Here is a 27,588-nt window from a genome sequence, read left to right as displayed (position 1 = left end):
TTTCTATATAATATTTCCCCACTATTGATCTTGAGTAAATCAAGAGATAACAATATTTCAGAAGACTAGAAGTGCATTTTGTGGTCTGTGGACTGTTGTGTTGATAAAAGGAAAATAAGCACATAGTCCAGTGAGTCATCCAATCCTACTAAACATCATCAGCTCCTGCAGGTGATTGTTGTGTAATTGTATTTGTGTACAAACCTCATGAAAGGCAATGTAAGACTTAGATCAGCTTGATGCAAATGATTATCTCAGTGTGTTAAAGCGTGCCTAAACTCAGAATTTTTACTTTACATAAAAGAGTAGATAATCTTTTAATGTAAAGTAAAAATTCTGTTGTTTGTTTGTTTTTATAAGCACCGCCCCCTAATTATCGATTGCCTAGGCGTCATGCATCCCAGGAGGCTCTTGGGAGCTCCTTCTGCGCATGCCCGAGCATCTCAGGCATGCGCAGAAAGAGCCTTTTCGTGATAAAAAAGGGGAAAAAATTGCCGATCCCACGCATGCACAGTGAAATCGGTAAGTTCTTTCCAACCTATGCCACCGGATCTCGCTCCTGGGTCGGGTGACGTAGGCAGAATCTGGGCTAAGAGGCGAAGATGGCGACACCTTGAGCGTCGGCCCAAAGACGGATGACGGGGGACCCAATGGAAGAGCCCTTCAAATAGATCGAACTGCCCTGCAGGATTGAAGGTATGTGTATTTTTTGTATTTTGGGGGTTTTGAGTTTAGTTCCTCTTTATTGTTGTGGATGCTCTGCTATGTATATTGTGTGATGTGGGGCATCCATAGTTTCTGGTAAATATGTGGGATCTGCTTGCAGCTTTGCAGTTCTACATGTTAGTTTTGCTTTAGGCCGTGTTCAGACTGGTGGCAAGGTTACAATTTCTACACTGGTGGCGAGGTTACAAGTTAGCCTTAGGGCTACGTTCAGACAAGTGGTGGTTCCTGGGTGACTTCCTGTAGTTGGCACCTTGCCAGCCACTCGATTGCCCTAACTGCTGCACTGGTTTTAGTGAATTAGTTTCTGAACATTTTATTACTGCGCCCATTTATTCCTGAGTGGCTACATGTAGATTCTCATCCGAAGGCATGGCTCACAGGTGTGAGGAAATGGTAACTGTACTTCAACCTTACCACCTGTCTGAAGCCGCCCTTAGGGCTATTTTTTGACACATTATGAGCTTTAATGTTTTACTGTGGGCTCAACCACAATCAAATAGATAGTTGACGATGGAAACCATTTTTTGCATGTGGCTGCAGCAGATTGCATCAATGGTTCCCAAAAGGGGCAAGTTGCTTTTGGTTGCGATGATGCCATTCGAAGACAACCAAGTGCAAATCTGGCTTTCTGCGTTGCAATTTGCTGATAAGGCTCCTAACTCTTCCCGCTCAATGGTATATCTAAAGATAGAGTAATTTTACTGGGTAAGTGAGAGTTCCTTGTAGCTGCTAAATCTCTATTTGTAGAATAGTTGAAAATAAGGTCACACTGGAATAATAATGCAAAAAATGTCCTTAAAATATGAATTTCCATCAACAAAAAGGGCTTAGCCTATTGTAAACAGATGCGTATGGGCACCAGAAATCACTGACTCCAGTCTGGGGTATCCATAAAAGGTGGGGTGGGAAAAGTATTTGTGCAATGCGTTAATGTGCATTAAAACACACATAAAAACCTCTTGTTGCATTACCACACATACATTTAGAATAACACCCAACACAAACATACATCAGCTGCCAACATAGCACACCACAATGCACATTCTGTGTGTTCTAGTCCAATACTTTACTGAAAATGCTGCAGGTGCAGGGGCAATAAAGAACTTCAGTATACAACTATAGAGAATTCCTTGCTCATATATTTTTGCTTTTTTGCAACTCTTGTATTTATATTTCTGACCTTTTACCATACACGTCCTGTGCTGAGCAGTGTTCCCTTAAATTTCTGTTAATTACAGATAATCAGTTTAGCAACCTATTTAGAGATTTGTTGAACATGGCTCTGTTTCACATTCTATTACCTTCTACACATTGATATATTGCAGAACCCCTTATGAATTAACCAGGACTAGCCCAGACACTGCTTCTTATTTCTTCCTGGCAGTTGAACTATTTATAATCATTCAGATTCCAGCTCTGCAGTCTCCTCATAACAGAAATGCTGTACATACTGGAGCTTTAAGAAACCTCTGAATACCTGACCCATAACGGTCACCATATTGCCACCCAAACCTTTTCTCAATTTTTAGCATGGATAGGTAAGTGTTGAAATCACTGTCAGATTTTCATTGCAGTCTGTGCAGTCACCTTCTCCCTCTTTCCTGGTGACTATTATCACTGGGACTGATGGGAAAACCATAATTTTTCTGTGGACACTAATGAAGGAAGTAAGAAAAAATCGCTTGAACACATCCAGGAGGGAATTCCCTGCATTTTGGAGAAATTTCCTGGTTTGCAAAAAAATCAAGGACATTTCGAAACTGAACAGATGAGAATGATAAACACTTGACAGGGGCTCTAATCAGTGGCATTGTTTGGTTGTTTGATCATGGACATGGGTCAGAATTCATTATAAGTGTTCCCCTCCCTTGCAAGACTGGGCAGCTGAACGTGCTGGTAAGAATATTTAACTCCCCCATTTTTGCCTGCAACTCGCCCTATGTCTTTGGGAAATAAGGTCCTTCCGATTCATCTTCCCCCTCTTTAGTTTCTGTGCCTGGCATCACATAATAATGAAGCCAGGGGTGGTAAACAGTTGGGATACAGGAGGCTTAGGAAGATGGAAGATAAAGGTATAAGCAGGTACGGCTTGAGGAAGGTAAATAATACTGACACGCTCTGCTGCCAGCTCCGCATAAGAGTGGAAGTGATTACTGTCTAGGAACTTCTTGCCCTGGCACAGTCAGTGTCTTCCAGCAGAATTACTACTGATTACAATATGTTATAGTGTTTAGTATAAAATGATTATAAAGCTTTGTGTAACTGTTGTATCTACTGGTAAAGTTAATCTACATAATATAGTAGAATAGTATAATAATATTCTATAATAATGTAGAATATAGTATATTAAAATATAATTAAAAGTATTTTATAATAGGTAAGAACGGAAATCTCAGTTGTAAAGAACTGGACCCAAATTATTAAGCCCTGCCACAATGTGATCTGGCCATGGTAATTATAGTAACTCATTTCCCATTTCCCAACTCATTTCATTTTCTATATTATCAAAAACACAAATGACTCAGCACCAGACAAAGGAAAAGCCACCATTAACCCAGTTATGTGATAAGTAAAAATATACCACTCCTACCACCTTGTTATCTGGGTTATCGTTGCTGACATCTGAGGGCCATATTATTCACACACACAGTGCTATTCTCATGCTGCCTTGCCTTCCTCACTGTGCTAAACTAGCTCATTCTTTCCATCCCCTAATGAATACATTCATACATCTCTTTTGGGGGTTGTTTGTATCTGTCTGGCAAGTCCTGTTAGGATTCTAACCGTTCTGTAAAAGACAAGACTAAATGCATCCTCAAACTTTTTGAGAGCTGGTATAAAGGGGGCAGTCCGGTGCTTGTAAATTATCTTAAAATTCCTTTATAGGAATTGAAGTAATGAGCCCCATCCTTCACATTTGTTGTATATATTTACTATACATTTGTTCTCAGTGACTGAAATCTTGTGATAGTAATTGTCATCCAAAGGATCCCAGCATTGAGAACTAACATGCATATAAACTACCAATATATGCCCTATAATTAATTAAGTCCCCCCTATTCCCATTTCCCAACAACTTTGACTTTTACCCATAACAACTTAACACTTCTCCTAAAACAAGCCCTTAACAATTGACTTCTACGGTGAGCCCTTAACATTTGAATTCCTGTATCCCAACACTTACAATTACCTCCCGCCTCCCATTATTCCCCCACCTAAAACTTAACCCCTACAGGAACCCATTTAAACCCCTAATACATAACCTAACACCTAGATTAATAACATTTAACTCTTCTGATTTTATTCCCTTACTTACCCTCTAATGTGAGTCTCAAGCACTTAACCCCGTGTTTCTTAACCAGGGTTCCGTGGAACACCAGGGTTCCTCCAGAGGTTGCTGGGGGTTCCTTGAGCAATGAGAAATGTGTGCATCAATTTAACTGATACCAATGATCTTTTTGGCAATTTGTATGGTTCACATTCTCCTTCTGAATATGGAAATAATAGCATGGGTTCCTCAGGACATGAACGTTATTTTAAGGGGTTACCCAATGTTAAAAGGTCGAGAAACATTGACCTAACCCCTGCCCAACTCTTACACCTAACCCAATCCCTCAAGTAGATTTAACTGTAACATAACCTCTGAACCCCCCCCCCAGCATTAGGTCTTATTCTAAAGTATATTCTCTTTTTCAAGAGTTTGTTCACCAATCAATGGCAAGCAGCCCTGTACTAAAATTATAATCCACTAATCAGTATCAGAAAAACATTCTGATATAGTCTGTATCTGCGTTTAGATTTGCAAAGATTTGTTGTGTTCTACAATCCTCTGTACCCGTGCTTGTGTAATGTCTACAGAATTTATGGCTAGGAATGTGCATGAAGGCGAACATGAAGGAGAACAGAGAGTAGGCGCAGAGAAGGTGAAGGACAGAGAACAGGGGTGAAGAAAGAGGACAATTGGAAGAAAGGGAATGGAGAGCATGCACAGAGATGAAAGAGGACTAGTTTTAGTGCACATGCTATTCTCTGCACATTTTCTTCTCTCTTTTCATTTAGGTTTGTTGAACCATTTTTACTTACTTAGTTTTCTGTGCTTGCTTTTTGTGTCCTTCACCCCCCTCCTCTTTATCCACACTCTAGAAGTCCAACTTGGGTATTGGTCTCTTAGTGCTGGAATATTTGTCTTTCCATTTACGCTCATTTATATTCCTGATTTCCAGTCTGATCCAACACGTCTGTACCTCCAATCATGACGGGGATGTCACCTTTTGGGGAATCTGCAAACCAGAGTTAGCTGAATGGCCCTTTGTAAAAATCAGCCCAGTAGAAGGTAAAGTCGCACACCTCTGTGCTTGTCAACAATCAAACAGCTTGGTCAGTCTATGCAAAGATACATTAGTTTGACACATGAAAGGTTGGTGCTTAAAGAACATCCCAGACACATTAACAAATACAGAAGCATACTGGAAGGATTTCTCCTATGGATCCTCTTTTTATGGCACTTGATCTATTTTTTTATGTAATAGAAGCAAGCAGTGTTGGTAATTATTCTGATCTCATTTAAAGAGGTTTAAAAGGTTTAAATTAGGGTTGTCCAGCCAAATTGCATTTTTTCCAAACATTCAGAGAGTCAGTTTAAAAGAACATGATTAAATAGAACCTAAACCAACTCACCGTACACATACCACTCAGATGTCACAGTCCTTGTAAACCAAGGACCACGTAATTACTACGCAGGGGTCAAGAGTGCCTAACACAGAGGTCAGAATGTTGCGTTATTGCATGTAGCACAGAGGTTAGATTTATCTAACACACAGAACACAGAGATCTGGAATAACTAATGTATAGGGCACAGAGGCGAGGTGTTAACGTACATAATGCACAAAAAACCCCAATTAGTGCAATTTCCTTCTTCAAGTCGAAATCCTCACCAAGCTTTTTTCCTTTCTACTGGTAATAGAAGTACAGATTCTGCCTTCTCTCACTAAGCCTAAAATCTTCCCCAGCACTTCCAATGCAGCAGCATCTAATATAATGCACTTTCCAATGCAAGAAAGTACAGATTTCAAAGCTCTTGTTGTTTTTTGTTTTTTTTTTAATCCCATCACTGCATACCTTGGCAGCAATTTTCATTTGAGAGGAAAATGAGGAGTCACACAGACAGCATGCCAACAATCCTGGGGGCTTCAAAAGAAAAGTGTATTTCATAATGAATGGTGGCATGCTGCTCTGGTAATGACTTGGAAGGAGCGCAGAGAAATGTTGGCACAGCCACTGCCCAGACAAAATGGCTTGGCAGCATGTGGGCTATATGTTGGAAAACCTAGATTTAAAAAGTGGTATTGCCTTTATAATGTCTTTCATATTTCATTATATATTTGTCAGAATTTTGCCTATAATTTGTAAATATTCTTGCCTGATCAAGCACTGATTTGGATTGACAAGACCATGCAAAAGACCATGCACTGTAACTACTTGTAAGTTATATGATTATAAATCTGCTGACCGCTCAAACATCAAGCATTGCTCTGTGCAGCAACGCTGGTCACCACACTTCAAACTGCCTATGAAGAAGCTTGGCCATATAAATCTAGAATTTACCCATTTAAAGGGCTAATCGAGTTATGGGTTTGGAAATATTCTGAGTAAAGTAAATTACTTTGTAATTGTCTGTACATTATTTCCTGAAAACAGAAAGCCATGGTAACACCCAAAATTGATGCTGAGCTTCTATAATTAGAAGAACCAATGAAAGATAGAGTGAGCCATGGACAGTTAAGTGTAGAGCAGGGGTGTGAAACTCGAATACACAGAGGGCCAAAATTAAAAAGTTGCGGGCCAATCTTAAAACTGAAATAGCAGCGCTACTACAATTCCTTGCGTCAAGAAAACAGTCCTATGCGGGACTTTATGTTATGAGTGGCTGGAACTCACTCTTCACTGAAATAGCACCGGTACTGCAATTCCCTGCATCTATAAAACAGTCCAATATGGGCCACGCATAGGCAGAGAGGCCGTTGGTTTATAGACGCAAGTGATGCCGGAAATTGTAGTAGTGGCACTATTTCAATGCTGCAATTCGTATTTAAGATTCCTTTGGGGGCCAAAAAAAAGGATGCTGCGGGCCAGAGTTGGACACCCATGGTCTACAGGAAAGGACTGGATGATGTAAAATGAGCATCAGCCACGTCCATTGTGAAATGAGCTCTCTAATGCAACAACTATGCAAGACTGAGAGGTATGTTGGGGGTTCAGCACACAAGGCTTGCAAGTCTTTACTGCAGCTCCGCACCCATCATTAACATTAACAACACCAAACAACCCCTCTTATATTTCATCACATCACAGTGATTAATGAACTACTTGTTCAACACAGAATAAATACATTTTTGTTAATATTAATAAATGATATATTATACTTCTTTTACATATTCAGTGCTTCCTGCAAGCTCATGCCTTGCATCTTATCTAGGGATGGAAGTGGTTTTACTTGGACTTTCTACCCTTTCACTTGAACTTTTTGGGCATTCATGGAAAAAACAAGGTTGTGTTTTAGCAGTGAAAGCTCTGTTGTATGAATGAAAATACATCTTGTAAAGCAGTACAGCAGCTGGAAGGATTCTGAGAAGAGCTATTGCTGAATACAGAACTTGTTTTATACAAGAGGGAAAGGGAGGAGGGAGAACAGCATGAATAAGAGTGAAAGATGAGAGACCATGTTTGAGAGGGTAGTATGTTTGGCTGTCTAGGATTGTACACAGAGAAATATCCAGGATCTGCAAAACAAAAAATAGCATGGGGTTAAAAAACGTAATTAAAATTTAGGATAAATAAATACAGGCTTAGGTTAAAAAAATATATTAAATTTCTCTACATATTCATATTATTCTGCAGTCCAATCTCCCTGTTTTTTTATATTTTACATTTCAGATGTGCAGTTACAATATGTTTGCAGGTTTCCTTCTATTTTAAATCATCTACAACATTTCAAGGGGATTTAAATCAGGGCATTGACAAGATCAGTCTAAAACGTTCAGTGGAATTTCTATTGTGCTCCAGATTATTCTGAAAGATTAGTTTCTACTTCAACTTCAGGTCTAGGACAGATAGCCTGACATTCCCAAGAACACTTTTATAAATGCATAATTTGTAGTTACTGAATTACTGCAAACTGCCCAGACCTTGAAGCAGCAAAGCAATCCCAAACCATAACTTTTCCATGCTTTAGGCTTTTAGTTTGCTATTTCTGCTGATACCGTGGCCAGACAACCCTAATTTGATTCATCAGTCCATTGGCCATTGTTCCAGATGGCCTGGTGTTTGTCTTTTCATTTTATGGCAAATTGCGTTCTTGCTCCAAAGTTTGTGAACAGAAAATGTTTTTTCTTGGCATATCTCATATCTCTTAAAAAATGTCTTTCCAATTCATTTTAATCATGCAGACTCATTGATACCAAAGTTGTATAAGTTACAGATATCACAGTGTAATTTTGTGTTCTGCATACCCCGGCAGTGATATATGGTTTGTTTAAACCCTATCAGCTTGTGCTGCATGTTAATTTTAGAAATGTGTTACAGTAAAAAAGTATACTAAATACTACAGGTATTATTTCTATACAGTTACTAGAAGTCAATAATTTTTACTATAGGGGCCCTTGGAAAACAAATTGGTTAGGGGAAATTGCAAATTTAGTGTTCATTATATTTCAACAGAAGTTTTATTACCCATGGAAAGCATGGCTATGCATTTTGGGTGTAGATCATTTTACCTCCAATCAACAGTACAGTTTTGTGTGTGCTAACTGAATCTTATCTGGCCGTGATCTACTTCTCTTTTACTTATACAACAGGCTAGGATCTATGTGACTGCCCCTTTGTGGCTAAAGTTCAGTCACCTCTGTGATTTTAGCAGTGGAGAAGCTTCCTTCCTGATGGTGAGATGTCAAGAAGGAAACCAATTAAAGGCTTAGGCGGACCTCTGGAGGACGTGTAAGGCGTTCTCACTAAATATTTCCATAAAAAATTTAAATTATGCAAGGGAGATCCTGAGCATCCCACTATAATGAATTGGTTTAGTACATAGATTGTTGCCTGTTGTCTTGCAACCTGAAATAAAAAAACATCCCACCAGTTAAGCGTTAAATGGCATCAGATCAAATCCCTTATTATATGGTATAGATAAAGGATTTTCAACACAAAACTAGGAAACAAAACTTTATTTCAGCCTGTATTAAAAACTATTTTGATTGTCAACAAGAATGTTACCAAATATCATTAAAAACAAAACATACATTTATATAACCCCTTAGATATTGTTCATATGCACAAAACAGTCCTGTGGATTGTTGATGAGCTCATTCAGCATCATATACAAACTTTATATATGATTTCTAACAAGTACCCAATGCGTTTCACAGATGATATCTCTGCTTCTTCAGGGGATAGTTTATGCTTTCTTCAGAAATATATGAAATGAAAAACAAAAAAACAGTGTTTATATTCCAAAATAAATATAGGAATGTAACCAAAAAGTTTCAGAAAAAAGGTACCTGCAGTATAATTTGCAGAGCACTCCAAGTACTCTATTATCTTAATCAAATAGGGAATCTGACATTCCCTCAAACATTCCTTGGTGGGAATCAATTACTGCCATTGAAACACATGGACATGGACATTCTCATGAGGGAAAGTTTGAGTGAATGCCTGATTCCCTGTTTTATAAATAGAGCACTAAATGTAGCAAAAAAGCATCTTGCCAATTCCACACTTCAAACCCTCCAGGTAGACATTTAAAGGAAAACAGCAAGTGGTAGGTTTTCCTACAGAACCTCCAAGGGGGCCTCTATAAACATGTTCTGGGTCTTTGTTTGCATAACCAAAAAAAAAAAGCACATCTAACATCTTTTATGCAAAAATAGAAGTCACTCTGGAAAACATGGTACCCCTGACAGAATTTTAAAAACAGATTTCTGCTACAGCCTACAGTTATCTGTCTTTTGGGTATAATTGAAGATTCCCAATTACTGTAGTAAATGAACCACATTGGGGAAATCTGACATTCACTGAAACATTCCCTGGTGGAGAATCTTCCAGGTTTATACATTTCAATGCCAGTAATTGATTCTCCACCAGGGAATGTTTAAGTGAATGTCAGATTCATTGCTTGATAAATAGAACTCATTGTGTAATATTTAAATTGATCTATAGTGACGGGAAAGAACTAGAGTAATACAAAAAAACAAAGGATCATCAAAAAACAGCAATCCTTATATATTTCAGGGATAAGATTTGGTCTAAGACTTTGGAAATATCCACAGCTCTTCTCTCCTATTGTTTGCTTCCCCTTTTAAAAAAAAACAAAACGTTGACACATTTATAAATTCATAGTTGGCATTGATGGAGTTCCCTAAAATGTCTTTCCTGCAACAGAATTCAAACTTTGATTATCTTATTTTAATTATTTTTGCATCGTGAACCATAAAACCTTGTTCTGCTACTTATCATTTGTGGATTTTACATCCCTATTCCAAGTGGTTAAGTATTTTATAGTTTATATATTAGGATCCGTCTAACCTTTTTTTTTCTACTTTTCATTTTGAATTTTTCCCAACCTGATTTCATTTTCAAAGCCCTTTCCTTTGTTACTTTTGAATAAATGATGTGTTCCTTCAACTTTGTATATTTTAAATGTTTTTCTTTTCCTTTATATTATATTTATGGCATTTTAACTCTTGTGTAAATCCACTTAAGTTTTCTTTTTGTCTTCTATGAGTTTCCATTAAACTTGTTTAAAACGTTTCCTATTTATGTTCTGTGAACATTTCCTTCCCGTCTGTGTGTTAGAAGCAGCCTTCAACATTGGCAAACTGGTTCTCTCAAAATAAAGTGCTTTTGTCGTTTTAGTATGTACTTTATTTTTTAGATACCAATAGAACTGAGGCTCCCTAATAAAAAATATGTACTGCAGCTCTTGATTATAACTAAACCCCCTGCAAAGTCTCATAAATACCTGTTGGACCTCCAGTGAAAGTCACCTAATCCTGAGAATAACGATGCTGCACTGCTCCTAAAGTCAGAGCATTGTCACTACTCATGTCCGAGTCCCATCCATGTTTTTCTGGAATGATAGCACTGCCTCTGTTGCTGAATCCTCCCATTTTGAACTGCAATGAATGTGAAGGTGACACGTTAGATACATGAAAGAGGATTTAGCTCATATAGGGGAGGTTTTGTTTATTTATGGTTTTGGTATATTCCCTATAGTATCAGCGAGACTAAAAAAAATAAACTTTATGTATTTTAATTTTTTAGTTTACAAATTTTATAATAAATATTGCATATGAATAGTATGGATTCTTCTATCCATTGGTTAGGTGAATCTTTAGACTCCACATTATTTCCACTGTTGTAAAGCCTGTCATTTACAGAGCTCTATAGCTCAAGCCAAAATGTACACATACTGGTAAACAAAACAGAAAACTATTTGCTAAACAAACATATGTCACAGAATACTCATACAAATATTAAAACATAGAGTGTATCCCAAAATTGCAAAAAAGTGGCAAATGCCAGAAAAGTTTTTGTTCATTTTAATGTTTCATAACACCAAGCAAAACAAAGATATTTTATAAGTTGTTGATTCATCCGTGAACTACTGCCAGGTATGGAATCTGCAGCCACTAACATTGCTTCTGCAGTAAGTTTAAGGAGAGATAGATGCATTGCTGCTCTCCATGAGACCTCTACCTGTCTATGGCTAGATTCATGTGTTTCTCTTTCTTTACCTGCATTTAGTAAATTTGGACTGAATTTCTTTTAGGAGTATGGGGGCAACATGATCATCATATGACCAAAGATGAGAAGAAAGTCATAGTGGGTGAAAAAGTGGTCCTTCCGTGTAAAGTGTTCAGGCCTGATGAATCTGTCACAGTGCATTGGTTTTATGTAAGTGTCAGTAAAGTATTATCATTATTGTGCTTTCTATATTATTGTAATAGTATGGTAGATGTAAGCTGATTGTCATTTTTTTTAGTTTTGTTACTGTATACTTAAAAAGCCTGTGATTAGGTAGATCGGAGTTTTAGGCAGAAATCTAAATTCACATTTAAAATACCAGTATGTGAACTGCTTTATTAGACAGAGGTATAGGTGAACTTAAAGTACTGTACAGATGTCAGACATCAGATTTCTGTTGCTGGAGATGATCTATTGTGATCGACTCCAGTGACGGGAATGAATGAGTTCTGCACACACAGCACCATTCTGTTCTTTGGAGGAGGACAAGTGAGCAGCTCCATACTGTGCTCTCCTCCATAGTAAAGTGCAGCAGTCATCCCCACTTGGTCTTTTATCAGTCTGTCCTGGCAGATCAAGGGACTGCTGTACACGTTTGATTTTCACCCTAAACAAGCACAACCATTCATCTCAGGCGACAATCATCTAGCATATTGTAACTTTAGGTTTCATAACACAGGTAAAGTGAGTGATTTGATCTGCAAGCTGGTTTCTTTTTTCTAACTTGTATTGGTGTTTTGATTCCAAACAGGCAATTCCTGAAAGCAAAGACAATAATGTTCAAAAGATTTTGACTGCTGGACCAAAGGGAACAACTATAGAAGAATCTGAACTGAAAAGTCGTGTTAGTTTAAAAAACAATTCCAAATTGGTGATCGACAGCGTACAAGCTCAGGATAGCAAACAGTATATCTGTCGTGTGCAGTTCCAGAATGGAGTCACTAAGGAAAGCAATGTACAGCTCAGTACCTACAGTAAGTACTAAGTGTGTTTTATGTGTCAGTAGTGTCTAATGCAAATGAAATAATTCTCAATAATTGTGTTGTTATATATGCATTATCCATTTATACCTAAAGTCATGAATTAATTTCAAATTCTCAAATTTTACATGCTAAAAACAGGCAAAACACTACTCCACTATCTTTATATTATGTCTAAATTATTGGAAGGACAGCACAGATTATGATTAGGCAGAATACAAATCAAGCCCCTAGGATTTTCTGGAGTCCACAAACTTTTATTAGACAAATTAGCTTGGTCAATAGTTTGCTGAAGCCATTAGTTGAATACTGTTATTTGGACAGGGGGTTTCTAAAAACTTTGGACCATAGGTTTAGGTGGGAGTTTTTTTTCAGATGAAATAGTGGTAATTAGGTTGCTGATAGTAATATTATTACACAGTATTTATATAGGGCTGACATATTAGGCAGCGTTGTACAAAATCCAATGCCATGTCATTTACTGTCTGTCAAAGGAGATCACAATTGAATGTCTCTACCATAGTCATATGTCTTTAATACAGTCTAAGGCCAATTTTTTCGGGGGAAGCTAATTTCCCTAACTGCATGTTTTTGGAATGCGGGAGGAAACCCACGAAAACCTGTAAAACCCATGCAGATAGTACTCTGCCTGAGATTCAAACCTGGGACCTAGCACTACAAAGGCCAGAGTGCTAACCACTGAACCACTGTGCTGCCCATACCCAAAGTAACCATAAACATCTGGCATACTATTGGTGCTCTGTTGAAGCATTTGTCTAAGAATAGAAGCAGAACATAATGATTATTCAAGGTTAAAACTGAATGTTAGACACTTAAACTTGCATTTTAGCCTTGAAAATAAATCAAATTTGAATGCAGCAGATGTTTTTGAAAACCCAGATAATATATTGAAAAAGTCAGTGATTTTATTACTGCTGTGCACAGAGATTGTGAAGAGAGCAGAGTTGTAGAAGGCATCCCAGCACTACAAGCTGGATGCAGAAAACTACAGAAGGTGGGTGGATATAAGACCAGTCACCCTTCATAACTAGTCTTTACTGGGTGGTGTAATGGTTCACCAAAGGGGAATATGTGAAAAATCTAGTAGGGAATTTATGTTCCTGGGTACAGATATTTCCAAAATAAGCACAAAAAATATATTTTTTAAATTGTTTATTCTTTTTAAATGTGTTAGTAGAGTTGTGCAACACAATCTGTTTAAATACAATACATTAAAATGTGCACACGCCACACATAGATCAAATAATATGATTAGTTGGACAAAAAAATGAACAATTAATTGTCAAGTCTTTCTGTCCTGCAAAGAGAAATTGGTTGCATTGTGCTTCCTAGTTTGCATCCACCATAGAATAAAGCTGCGTACACACTTCCAATTTTTGTGCACGATGCATGAACGGTGCTGTACATACAGCACCGTTCATGCTCTATGGAGAGGGGAGGGGGAGAGCGACGGAGCGGCACCCTGCTGCGCGCTCTCCCCTTCCCTTTCATTAGGATCGGTTGTCGTCCATCGTCCGTGGATCCGGCAGGACAGTCGTTCGGACGATGGACGACACCGACTGTACACACAGCAGATTTTCGCCCGATAATTGGCCGATGCCGATTATCGGGCGATAAAAATCTGACGTGTGTACGTAGCTTAAAGCTTGGGGAATATTGCTGAGATCAAACACATATAATAAAGTCATTGCTTGCAGATAGATTGTTTAGTTTCTGTTTGCTCCATAGTTAAACTAATCCTGAGAGATAGAACAACTTCCTGAGAATTGTCTGAGCTGTTCATTATGCCCAGCGTTTTTGGCAATCAGCAGAGGTAACAAGATAAAAGACAATTCAGCATCACCCAGGCAGACAAGTACCAGAGTCAGATTAGTAACCAAGTACAGTCACGAGTACAGCAACAAGCACAGAAACAGATCCTAGATTACAATTACTCAGCAGCCGTACACACTGACATCATAATGGTGGTGCCTGCAACTGCACACACTGAAATGGAGATCATGTGCATTATATTGATAGATTAGTATAACTCCACATAGATGACAAGCACTGCGTCTGGTTTTGGCAAAGACAACCGTGTCATGGTTCTTTCAGAAAGCAAGGACATAAGTTTGTTGCAGTCTCTAGGGACAACATTGAACGCAGCTCTCACCTTTCCCTGAGCTCATCAACTATATTGTTAGTGCTGATACTTTTGCAAAGTCTGTCAGCTGTCTGTATTATCAGAGTCATCCCAAGATACAAAGTATATTGACTTCTGTTGTCAACAAGGAGAATTTTTTAGTGCTGTACTAAGCAAAGATGTGCTTGTATGACTTAAATCATTGACTGTTAGCTTGTTTTTCTATTGAAAGCAGTCAAACTTTAATTCCTACCATCCACTCTCTATATGTAATACACATTAGAAACAAAATGAGAGAAATGTTCTTCCTTAAAATTAAATAACAAAAATGGCAAATGAATGTTTCCTTTTACATTTGTTTTGTGCAGGTAAAATGCAGTGGTATCCTATAAAAGGTGTGGTCCTGTCTCTATAACATATACAAAAAGTAATCCGTATCAGTGGTGCTTTTACCTTTTCCTTCTAGGATCCAGATAACTAGAGTTATAGCCAAATCCTTTCAAGACACCGGGTGTATGGACAAAATAGCCACATGTGTCTGCAGCAACCTTGGTGTATGCTGTGGCTCCTTTCCTTCCCCTGGGGCCACACTCTAGTTCATGGCACCACTACCCAAACAGATTACTATTGGATGGTATTTCCATAGATCCTTGCCTGTTTGACTACACTGACTGCAGTGGCTTTTCTGGACCTGAAATGTAGTGTCCACCTACATATGCCCCAACCCTGAAGTACCATGGTGTCTGCCAGTATGGAAAACACTGACCTACTTTACTATTGAATTGCAATAATTTAACTAATCTATAAAAAAATGTAGCTGTCCACAGGTTGTAAGGTTGCCTACAAGGCAGGACTGAAACGAATAGGTCTTAGAGAATATAAGCTGTGACCTTCTGAAATATTGTAAATGTGCATACATGCATTATTTATAACTTACAATGTCAGAACATATTCATAATCAAAAACTTATTTTAAGGACGTATTTTCAGGGTCACAGTGCTGCAGCAGAATATGGCTCTTGGCAGTTGGAGGAATGTTTGCTGTGTACTGGTGGTAAAGAAGTACAGTGAAGGCTAGACAGGTGCAGGCGAGGGGACTCTATTATTAGGACAGATAGGGTAACCTGTCACCAAGACGGTGGCAGTGGGATATTGTGTTGTCTTCCAAAATTAGCATTTCAAGGACTGGTTTGTTAGGTTGTTGAGTAGTGCTAGGAAGAACAAAGTAAGGGTGAAAATAAAGGTCTCAAGAAATATTTTAGGTAATAAGGATGTAATATTTTAAACATCTCTATAATACTTACTGATGTAGCTTCTTCAAAGGGGAAGCGTTTAATCCCTAATATCACTGAACTTAAATATCATTGCATTAAAAGAAAAACAGTATAAAACTATATAAAACAGACAAAAACAACAAAAAGGGTGTTAAAGTTAAAAGAATATCCAAGTGAGATTCCACCAGGCTCTTGGTACAAAGTTAGGCTACTTACATAGGTCAGATGATTCTCGTACGATTATTGCTTCAGGGCTGGCATTGGACAGGAATCTGATGTGTGTACAGCAGATGTCCAATGTCATTCATGGATCCATCCTGGCGGATCCATGAACGATGAATGACTGCAATACAAGTGATGGGGAGAGAATTCAGCGGGGCGCCGCTCCTTCGTCCCCCCCCCCCTCTATAGAGAAGAATGGTGCTATATGTACAGAGCTTGTTCATGCATCTTTTAGTCTTTTGTCGTTGGAAGGGCCGTATAGTCTTGGATCTGTAGTTGCAGTCACTGCATCCCCCCAAAGTTAATAATCTTAAGTAGTCCGGTTGGAGAACTGCAAGATGCTTGTGTCTTTTTTGTTACCAGAAATCTTTAGAAAGTTGTAGAGTGTTTCTCTACCCAAACAAAAGATCTACGAGGTGAATGATGTCCAGCACAACACAACCTTCAGCTTCTTTCAGTTTTATGTGCCCCCCCTTTTAACCACTGATGTGTGAATGAGCTTTTCATATGAATGACCCGGTATACCATAAGCAATTGGAAGGTGACATGGTAATCTATGGTTAAAAAAAACTTAGGAAAACTAAGGAATCCATGGCTAATTGCACAAAAAAGCACTTTGTACCCTGCGGTGAATAGCAAGATTAAATAAAATATTATGAAATTGTTTAATATTAGGATTTAGGTATTAAGGATTAGGATTAAGACATTTAGCAGAGTGACATTAAAATGGCAGCAAGTTATTAAATTGACCTCAAATCTCTTGGTCTGATGCCTAGGTACACTAAATATTTATTGAGGAAAAGTGTGAAAATGTCTCTTTTATTGCTTGTAGTTGAGAAAAACGTATCCCATATTTTGTTGGTCAGAATTCTGCCTTTACAAACAGCTGAAAAGATCGTTGGCATCATGGTACTGGTTTTGCCAAACCGGGAACCAAGCAGGCACCATCAGATGGGAGGACAATCAGCAACACCAAAAGGAACCCTTAGCAACTTGTGAAGGAATCTAGGGGTTCCATGGAACCCTGGCTGAGATCAGATAGTACATACAAATAATTTAAATCCTTTAATAGGAAAAAAACTTACCTTTGTAATTATCTACAGCTGCCAGGTACACATGTGGAAATGTGTGGCTATTCCCCTTTTGCACAGTGAAGATGTATTAAAACATTAAACCCATGCTTTATTTTCGGAGTACATTTTAGTTGTAAATGTCTGCTTTATTTATATACTTATTAGTTGGTTTTATATTTTTGTAAATGTACATATTTGCTTATAATACAAGTTACATTTTGTTTGTTTCTTAATCTAGAAACTCCATCAGAGCCAGAACTGAAAATGGAGCAAAATGGGTTATTGGTAACAAAAGAGGCGGTCCAGGTAAATGTACAGAGCAATGACAATATTAGTTTTATATCCATCAAATGATTAGAAGATTTTAATCTCTATGGGAAATTGTGGTCATTTATATTTCTAAGACACTAATGGCTGATATGCTGGAGATATATCTTCATGTGTCCAGTATGTGTAAAAATAGATTGTAAAGCTACGTACACACGTCAACTTTTTCTCATCTGATAATCCACTCAGGGTGGATATGGGGCGACAATCTGGCGTGTGTACAGCCCACGTCGTTTATCGTCCATGAATCCGTCCTGGCAGATCCACGGACGATGAATGACGAGCGATTGTAATGCAAGGAAAGTTGGAGAGCGCGCAGCAGGGTGCCGCTCCGCTGTTCCCCCCCTCCCCTCTCCATAGGGCAGAACGATAGCTGATTGTGGAAGATCCTTTCCAACAACAAGAATTGCATTGTGTGTATTCAGCTTTAGTGTAGTAACTGTTTTATGGCACACACAATACTTTCCATAATTTCAGATCAAGTACATTGTCACACTGTCCTGTGAGCCTTTTTAATTTTCATCACAAACAGCCAGCCTAACACTTCTTTAGTCCGTACATGGCTTATTTTCTATCATTCTGTATTATCATTCATCAGTTTCACAGATCTGCTCATCTATCTTTTTTGGTGCAACCTGCTGTTTAGATTTCTAGAATGACATACAAATTAGGAAAACCTAGCCAGGATCCTTCTCACTAAGCTGCACAGAGCAGAGGTGTGTGGCAGTCCCTGGAAGTATCACAGAAGTAACCTGGCACTGTCCCCAGTTTAGTGATTCATGCAGAGGAATTGTTCCGCTCATTAGGGGTCCAATAACTGGTAGCAACTGCTGACAAACCACAGCATGGAGACAAGATGGGAGATAAGATAAATAGGAGCAAACTGGTGCCAGCTAAACACACAACAACATTATTTAAAGGTTTTTAAAAAGTGCATTCAGCTGATGAGATCTGTTTCCCTTTAATTATCTATTCTGTTTTACCTTGCTAAACAATTAATTCATCTCGGTGTAGAATATATGAAATAGAACCTACTTGTGTTACCTCCAGAGTTTTAAAGTGTCTACCTAACTCTACCTAAACCTGTACCTAACTCTAGCTATACCCTTTGAAGTATTATGTTGGATGTAAATGTCAACTGGATGAAAAATCAAATTAAAAATGCATTTTCAATCAAGAGGGTGGAATATTGCATACATGTAGTTGAGTGCAAGGATCAATTTAAATTGATTGGTATATCAATCGAAAATTAGATTAAAAAGGAAAATTTCTAAAGGGGACACTTGTTTCAGTGACAACTTTGTAATGGGGCATATTTCCTGCTTTGGAGAGATTTCCTCTTACGTCTTAGAAAATATGTGAAAACTTTAAAGCTGAAGGTTAACCCCATATATTATCAAAATTTCTCAATTCAGAGAAAAACATTGGAACTTTATAGGCTACTTATGCATCTATATTTAAAATAACAATTTAATTTCATTTAATTTTCATTGTAAACAAGCAAAATACACTCAATAAGTACATTTTATAAAATAATTGGTGAAAATCAACATGTTTCACTGATGATTCTCTGCTTCTTCAGGAGTATTGCTTAAATATGAGGGCATTTTATTATTTGTATCAAATGATTAATATTTTTACAAGAAACACTCCTTTTATTCTTTTTTATGGGTTGCAAGTAAGGACAGCAAGCAGGATTTTACAAATAAACCAGGGTGGAGTTTTAGGTTTTTCTTAATGCATTGTTTGTTGTGGTTTTCCAAGATCAACTTCCCCTGGATATTGTATCCAAAAACGTCTACCACAAGGTTTTTTCTATATCGCTTGTATCCTCAGCTTTAAAATGTATCTGACAATTCTTTTTGTCTGAATCGAAAAGTTTTAAAAATATATAATGTTTATGGGACGATGGCAAAAAGAATATAGGTTGATCCATTTTCTATGAAAGGTTAACGTGCTAAATTGTTCTTGGTTCCCATTTCCCTTTATTAACATGTTAATGAACTTTCCAATTGAAAATGTTTCTGTTTTTGGTCTGTTTTTTAGACCCAGTGCTACCCTACACAAGGTTACAGATCATGGCTGGTGGGAGGAAACAGTTGGGTATTAATAATAACTAATAAACATGGGTAATTAGCTAACAACAAAAAGTGATCTAACATTTAGGAATCCTGGGCCATGTCTAACTAACATCCAGTTTTATGGAGTATATTTAAACTCAGATGTTAAAAATGCTATTGATGCATAATGTCTAAATTGCTAAAAGCATATTGGGGTCCCTAATAATATTCCCATGCAGATGCTGAGAATGCAGTGAATAATGGAAATCATGTAGATATCAATATTGAAATCACCCAACAATGTTTTAGTTTCTTTGGTGAATTGTCTCTTTGTAGACACGCATAGTGTAACCTAACTCTGTGTGTATTGATCTTGTAATGGACAGTAAAACACAACTAGGATGTGGAGTTCCATACTCTTATTGATTACATGTCATCTTGGTTTAAATACCCTGCTGCATACACAGATTTTAGTATTTAAAACAAGAAGTAAAATTAGTTAAAGAACAAAAACTGCAGCAGTTTGCTAGATGTTCAGCTTGATGTGCATGTGATGAGCGTGGGTCTTTTTTTCAGCCTCATCAGCCATTAGTATTATTTTTGTCTTTATTTATGAATTGTCAATATACCAAACAATTGTATACTTCCAGTAAAACACTAATGTAGGGGTACAACCTTCCATGCATAGAGTGTATTGATGTGTGCAAGCCCAGACAAAATGTATAAGGGTCAGTATGTGTTGTTCAACCTAAACATGTTGATAAAACTAAATCATTGTATAAACATTTCATACGTTATTCTTAAAGACATCGTGTATTCGATTTTTATTTGATGCACCTGTTTATTACTACTACTACTACTACTAATACTATGTTCAGGCTTATATGATAGACTGACAGATTCACCTAGCAAAGTGAACTATCATTTAAATCATCTATACAAAGGATACTTCATTAAGGTTGGTGAATGAGGTGAAGTTCCATTGAAATCAACCATGTGCAAGCAAAAGTCTTGGTTTTTTTTACTTGCACATGATTGGGTGTTCTTTGAATAGTTATTTTCTGTATTCATTAGGCTAAGTGACATATCCAGATTGCAGGAGAATAATTATGTTAAGTAAGAAGCCTATATTACTTTGATAAATGAATTCCACAATGTGTAGGCTGGAGAGGTTTATTTTGAAGCAGTCTTCCAGCCTACATGTAATCACTATGATGGCATGTTTCGGAGCCACAATGAAAATTTCTAATCATTAGTATGTGTAGTGTGCACAGATGAGCGCTGATACTTCACAGTTACAACATTCTCAGCATACTGCTGGTTCAGAGAACTATGCCTGAGAATGTTAATCTTGTGATAGTAAATTCAATGCATTGGGACACAATCAGCAACAAAAGTAGCAAATACAAAAATAGAATGGGAAGGCTGAAAACCCCTGTCTGAGTTTTGTTACAATTGTGTCCCATAAGAAAGATTCCCATCCATTTATTAGTATGCAGTAGGTAGGTAGGACGTAGATAAAGGCTCATTGATGATTAGTACTGGAGGGAACAGTAAGTAGAGCCAGCTTTCCTATAACCATCACACTGCTGACATTATTGGGAGTCTATTGTATTAAGGGAAGCTGAATAATGAGTCTGTATGCTGGTCTGGTCTGGATTGGCATTACTACGTATTATTGTTTTAGATTGGATTCTAATCCTCCTAAATGACAGAGACTGATGTGAATGGTTCTATATGATCTGTTTAGTGTATTATGACGAAACATTATAAATACATTATATAAATATAAATAAATGCAGCAAGAAAAAGCAGAAAACATTCATCACCACTACGCCTGTTGGAACCCACAGTACCAAACCATCAAAAGTATGTGAATAATTGGAATAATCTATGGTTATAAATAAAGGGTTCCTCTTCTTCTTGCCTCGTACTAACTTTTTCCAGATTGTAAAGCTGAACTCCTGGGCAGACGTATTAGAAACAAATAAAGCAGCTAGGTATTTATTAACAAATGGGTTTTTATAAAGACATGTAGACATGTACAAACCCAGGACCATGTTAGGTAGAGGGGAGAGCAGAATGGTCGCCTCATTACTCATTGCTGTTCTTTCATAGTCCAGTGAAAGGTACTCACTATAAAGTTCTTGAGCATTAGGATTGCCCATTCTTTTTAGACTGATATTTACCCATCAAGGCATTTTGTTATTCGATAACCTCCCAAGAGCCAGGGCATGTCTTGCATTAAAGCTGGGTGCTCTGAGGCAAGGTGCTGTAATATTGTCTGGCTCTGTGTACAAACCCTTGCCAATCTTTCCCTTCATTCACGATCTGCCTGCATTGTATATAGAAAGTGCAGAGACCCAATGATGATCAAAGTGTGAAAAAGTTATGTTCTAGAAATGTATTTTTTTGTATCTTTTTTTAAAAAAAAAAATCCATTAGCATGTTGATTGAAGAGTTGCAAATTTTTAACCTAATGGTTTCTGTAGTTCCATATAGTAAAGTATATACTTTTGTGTCTAAATACTCATCATGCAAAAACATAATTTGCAACACTGCGCTTATTTGTTGCACATGAAAATATTCTTTTTTTGTAGATAGAAAATTGAGTTTCTATCAAGATAAACTGCAGATAGATATCTGATAAAACACAAGTTACTAATGGTCAAAAACAGATGCAGTACTCAAAATCTTTAGTGGAATTGGCAGCAAAAAAAAACCCTCCTCTGGTTTCTTATATGGGACTATATACATGTATACACTTCAGGCATTGTTATTCAAACACAATCTGCAGCTTCAAGATGTTATAGCGACACTCTGTAAGTGTGGATACTGTACCTCTGACACAGTTCTTGTATTGCAGATTGCTACCTGTGAAAGTAATAATGGATACCCAGCGCCTACTATCAAATGGTACAAGAATGAGACACCTCTGCGAAGCGGGGAAAATGGTTTGTATTATAATATTGATATATAAAAAGTGCAATATAAAGCTGCAATCCAGGCAGAACATCTAAATTACAATGTAAAATACAACCAGTATATGGGAACTGCTTTATATCCTAATGATCTGAAAAGTGTCAAGATTCCTGTTCATTCACTTCTGAGATTTGAACAGTCCTTTAAGACAACATTAAGGCTGCCAGGAGACCTGAGCAAGTATTACATGATCTTATTGCTGACCCCAGACTGTAACTGGACATTAAAGGAGAAGTAGAAGACTGATGAGCTCATCTGTCTGTCATTCTACTTGTGTGTCCTATCAGTATGTTCCTTGTTAACGAATGAGACCACCAGTATACAATGGCTTCAGAAAGTATCCAGACCCCCTTCACTTTTGTGACCCTTTTCAATTTTATGTTGCAGCCGGATGTTACAATCGTTTATCTTTTTTTTTCTTAATATTCCACACTCAGTACGCCATAATGAAAACAGAAACAAAACAAAAAAAAAGAAACTAAAATATCACAATTACAAGTATTCAAACCCTTTGCCTAACCTCCCTGGCGGTATTCCCGAGTGTGGCTCAAGGTTAATTTTCAGTGCCAAAAACAGTAACCCCGAACCACACTCCGAATTGCCTGGGATTTTTAAGTCCCACCTGTTTCCCACGATCCAGTGGCGTCCTCCAGCGATGCCAGTGACGTTCTTCAGCGATGCCCAGCGTGGGATCATTGGGGACGCAATTCCAGTGGAATCAGATGCCGGCCAGTCATCTGCTCGCTAGTCTTAGGCTGGAGGGTGGGACCGTGGGGCTAATAGGCGGGACCATCCGGGAAATTTAAAATAATGAGTATCTTTAAATGTTTTGTCCATTTTCTATTTGAATAAAAATTTAAAAAAAAATTACATATCACATTCCTCACTTAAAAAATATTTATCTGGTTTTGTCTTTTCATAGGTGTTGACATCCTTACTCAGGTTACAACAGGATCCACAGGGTTAAAAACAGTGACAAGTATTTTAAAGGCACCCATTGCAAAGTCTGATGCCAGCGCTTTCTTTTACTGCGATGTCTCCTACAGTCTTCCGTCAGGGGAGCGCATGATGGAGTCCGACAGGAAAAATATCACAGTGCATTGTAAGTGTGTACATGACTCTCAGTTCATTCAAATGTAATTATCATTAATTACCAGATTCTATTCTCTGCAATATTTTCCAAACTGCCGCTTTTCATTAAAATGTCCTGTGATACTGATAATGAAGGTTCTTCTTTAATCTTGTAATATGGCAACAGCGCTATTTCCCTGTCTCCCGTTATATTATGCAGACATAGTCCATTGTTGTCACCACCAGGAAGCCAGGAAATTGTTGCAAGATGGGCTGCAGCAGATTAGCAACACTAAGATTAAATAAAAGATGAAAAACATAAAAAAGTGTCATTTGTTGACAATACATAGTTATTTAGCATTCTAAAATTGTATGATTTCTGTATATACTTTAATATAAACCCATCCAAATATAAACAGAGGTATTTAATTTCAACTAAAACCATGCTTTGACTCAAGTATAAGCCAACTCAAACAGTAATAGAAATGCCAATAAAACTAATGTGAATAAGTTCATCCATGCTGTTCTTTTTAAACATTTACTTATGAGGGGATAAAATAAATTACATTCTGTACATCCCCACCCCCTTGTCTTTTTGAATTGGTTATAAAGAGTCACTCTTAAATTATATTTTGCACATAGTTGTTAGCTACTCTCATGATGGCAAGAGTTTGTTACACACTTTACATGAGGCCACATCGCCATCTTATGGTGTGACCCAAAATAAAATAAACTTTGTAATTAAGTATGTGCGATTTGATAATATTTGCCACAACAATCAATAATTAAAATTAACGAAGAGCGATTAAAAAAAAGGATATGTAAGAATGAAGAAACACAGGTATTTACCACACATAGACGTAGCATAAAAGTACAGTACAGGAAGCAGCAAAAAAACACTGTACAGTTCTGTTTGACCTGCATTGTTTTTTTACACCGGCATTGTATTTATGAAGTGCAAATACAATTAGAGATAAACCATTGTTTTTTTGAAAAGCCACTATAAAGGAAAAAGATTGGTAAAAAATGTGATTTATGGGTATACCCAATCTACTCCTGCTACACCATGGGTATATATGTTGGGCAAAAAGTGTCTTTTTCTTTTCTCAGAAAGTAAAGAGGTGTATGTAGTGTATGGTGTATGTTGTATGTAATTAAACAATTTGAAGGAGAAAGAGAGCAGGCTTTTTTGGCAGGGTAAATTAAAATATATTCATTTTACACCGGCATTGTATTGAGGGCTAATGTGTATGGTACATTTACTTATCCCAAAGATTTGTATTCTTATTCAGATGCAGCATTGTTCACAATTATCATTGATTTCCTCTAGGTCACAAATAAATGTTTTGCTATGTGCTTTTTAATTATAATCTGATACCTGACTGTTTCCTCCTTTGCAGACCCTACTACCTTAGTACATGTATATATTAAAAGCCCATCTAAGATGATAAAAGAAGGAGACATCGTGGACCTAATCTGTGAGGGTGATGGAAATCCACAACCCACGTATTCACTGTATAGGGTAAAGAGCATTCATCATTTATCAAAGATGGACAAATACAACCAGAACTAAAATTGGAACCTATTTTCTTTATGCATAAACCTCATTGTCATGTAATACATTATAGTAACCTTAAGAAACATAATTGTACAGCTCAACTGGTACCTCTAGTGCAGTAAAACCTCTGAAAGGTACCATACAATACCAATGTTTTGTTATATGTGGAATCTGGTGAGCCAAAAGCCATTCATTATTACTCTAATAGTTTGAACTCTATGTATAGATGTTTTAACCAAGATTACAACTGCATCACTACATCAGAAAGGAGAGTTTCCCTTGTTGGAGTAAATGGAACCATGTTTCATAAGGTTTATTTCGCCTTCCTCTGGATCACCTATACATATATGGTTTTATCTGGATTATACTGGTTCCTAGTATGTTTATTTCCTTAGTTGTTGAACTTGATAGACTTTTTCAACTATGTAATTATTCAAATATTTATTCAAAATGTACACATTTTGATCATATTGGATGAATTTAGAAAATGTGTGAATCAGCTTTAATTGATATATTATCTAATTTTTTCTGTTGTGAAATGATGTGCATTTTTGGTTTTGTTAGTCTTAGGTGAAAACATTTTCAAATAGACCCCTTCCGAAAATTGTGATTCTGAAAGTTTTCCCGTCCATCTTTTTTTTTTATTATTATTTCCAGCAACATCTGTTGCATTGTCATTACTTATATCAGCTCTTTTAATTTTATATCCCTTTTGTACGGAAGCATTTTTTTAAAATTTCCACTGTGGGCCAGTTTACATAGTGTTAACATTGTTCCCGATACTTTGTTAGTGATCAGATAACAAAGTAATAAATACTTTCTAATTTCGAATTTTTCAATCAGTGGCACACCAATGCCCACACAAAGGGAAATGTGGGCTAACTGCAATGCACAAGTGTGAATGGTCCCCTTACTTTGGAATATGCACTATAGCAAACATGGATAATGAGAATGTTTTGCTGCAGTGAAATCTTGAGCTTCATTTGCTTCTAAGGAAAAAAAGCATATGTATTCATAAAGTGTTAAATTTATGAAGTGCAATTAAAATTAGAGATAGACCATGCTGCAACACCTTGACCTTCTCAATATATTTTTTTATACATTACCAAGAAGTGCATGGTAGACACAAAGCTTTCAAATCTCCTAAATCCAAAGGGATTGTGCCTTTTTTTAGAACCAAGTGGTCTCCTGTATATTAAGGCACTTTTAACCATCAGAAGTTTTATACTATGCTAAGCCAACCTCAAAATGATTGTGTTTGTTATTTTGAAAAGCCACTAATAGGACAAAAGAATGGTGAAAAAAATGGATTCATGGGAATAACCAACCTTCTACTGCTACACCGTGGGAACATATGTTGTGCAACAAAGTGTCCTTTTTCTTCTCCCAGAAAGTAAAGAGATATGTAGACTAGGGATGAGCGAAAATTTCCTCAAACAAACGATTCCCTGGGAAACTTTCTGTTTGCGATCCCCGGCGCACTAAAGGTTAATTAACCTTGTTCTGTTCTCAATGAATGCGGCCATGGAAGATCCCCGGCACTAGAGATTAATCAACCTCTAGTGCCTCGGATGACAAAAACTGTTGTGCTCCCTGGTTGGCTTTCCTCAGCCAACCAGAGAGCACTAGAGGTTTTGAATGGGGAGACTTGTCCCCATTTAACCTCCAGTGACGGGGGTCACACACTGAGCTATTCAATGAATGCAGCACAGCCCGCAATCTTTTTTTTTTTTAATTCGAGCTTGATCGGCGAATTTAGACCGGCCATTCTCGCTTACAATTTCGGTAAGCGAAAACGGACGAATTCGCCACGAGATCGAGTTTTAAAAACTCGATCGCTCATCCCTAATGTAGACATTTTAGAGGTTTCAACTCTGGCCTATGGATAGCTGGGTATTAGGTCTTCACCTCCTAGTAACCTTCAAGTACACAGTAGTTTGCATTCTCAAGATCTTACCATAGGCCAATGACCTTTCTGTATAGATATGAACAATATTTCATAGGATTGGAGCTGTCATATCATTTGCAAAGCTTTTGGCAAGCTATGAACAGCTTTGCTGAAGCTTTTAAAGTGTCATTTATCTCTAGTAAGCACATATCCAATTGGGAATCAGCCAGACAGCTGCCTTTAGGTTTTTTGTGGGTCCTGCCCTGAAAAGAAGGAGAGTGTCTGTACTCTGACCTGATGCCAACCTACCCATTTATACAGTAAAAGCAACAGCCCAGGGGCAAAATGCTGTCCTAGTTTACCTTCTATGGGCTGACCACAGTTCAACTTTAATTATGAAGCTAATGATGCTCTTTTCTTTTTTCTATACACTGCTCCCAAATTTGATGGTTTACATGTTTTTAATGTTCATTAAATTGCCAATGATT

General features: G+C 37.4%; 1 protein-coding gene across 2 annotated transcripts in view; it reads left to right on the top strand.

The window, feature by feature from the left end:
* MCAM (melanoma cell adhesion molecule) overlaps positions 1 to 27,588 on the top strand; it is a 54,947-nt gene that overhangs the window by 9,382 nt on the left and 17,977 nt on the right. For both annotated transcript variants that reach the window (XM_072427346.1, XM_072427345.1), the window contains exons 2-7: positions 11,549 to 11,673; positions 12,275 to 12,497; positions 17,453 to 17,520; positions 22,468 to 22,555; positions 23,506 to 23,685; positions 25,055 to 25,176. In XM_072427346.1, the coding sequence (XP_072283447.1) occupies positions 11,549 to 11,673; positions 12,275 to 12,497; positions 17,453 to 17,520; positions 22,468 to 22,555; positions 23,506 to 23,685; positions 25,055 to 25,176 (806 nt within the window). The remainder of the gene's footprint in view (positions 1 to 11,548; positions 11,674 to 12,274; positions 12,498 to 17,452; positions 17,521 to 22,467; positions 22,556 to 23,505; positions 23,686 to 25,054; positions 25,177 to 27,588) is intronic.

This window comes from Pyxicephalus adspersus, chromosome 11, assembly GCF_032062135.1.
Source record: "Pyxicephalus adspersus chromosome 11, UCB_Pads_2.0, whole genome shotgun sequence".
In the NCBI taxonomy this organism is placed as follows: domain Eukaryota; kingdom Metazoa; phylum Chordata; class Amphibia; order Anura; family Pyxicephalidae; genus Pyxicephalus; species Pyxicephalus adspersus.
The sequence above is the reverse complement of the archived record's forward strand: the minus strand, read 5'-3'. Positions and strand labels throughout refer to the sequence as shown.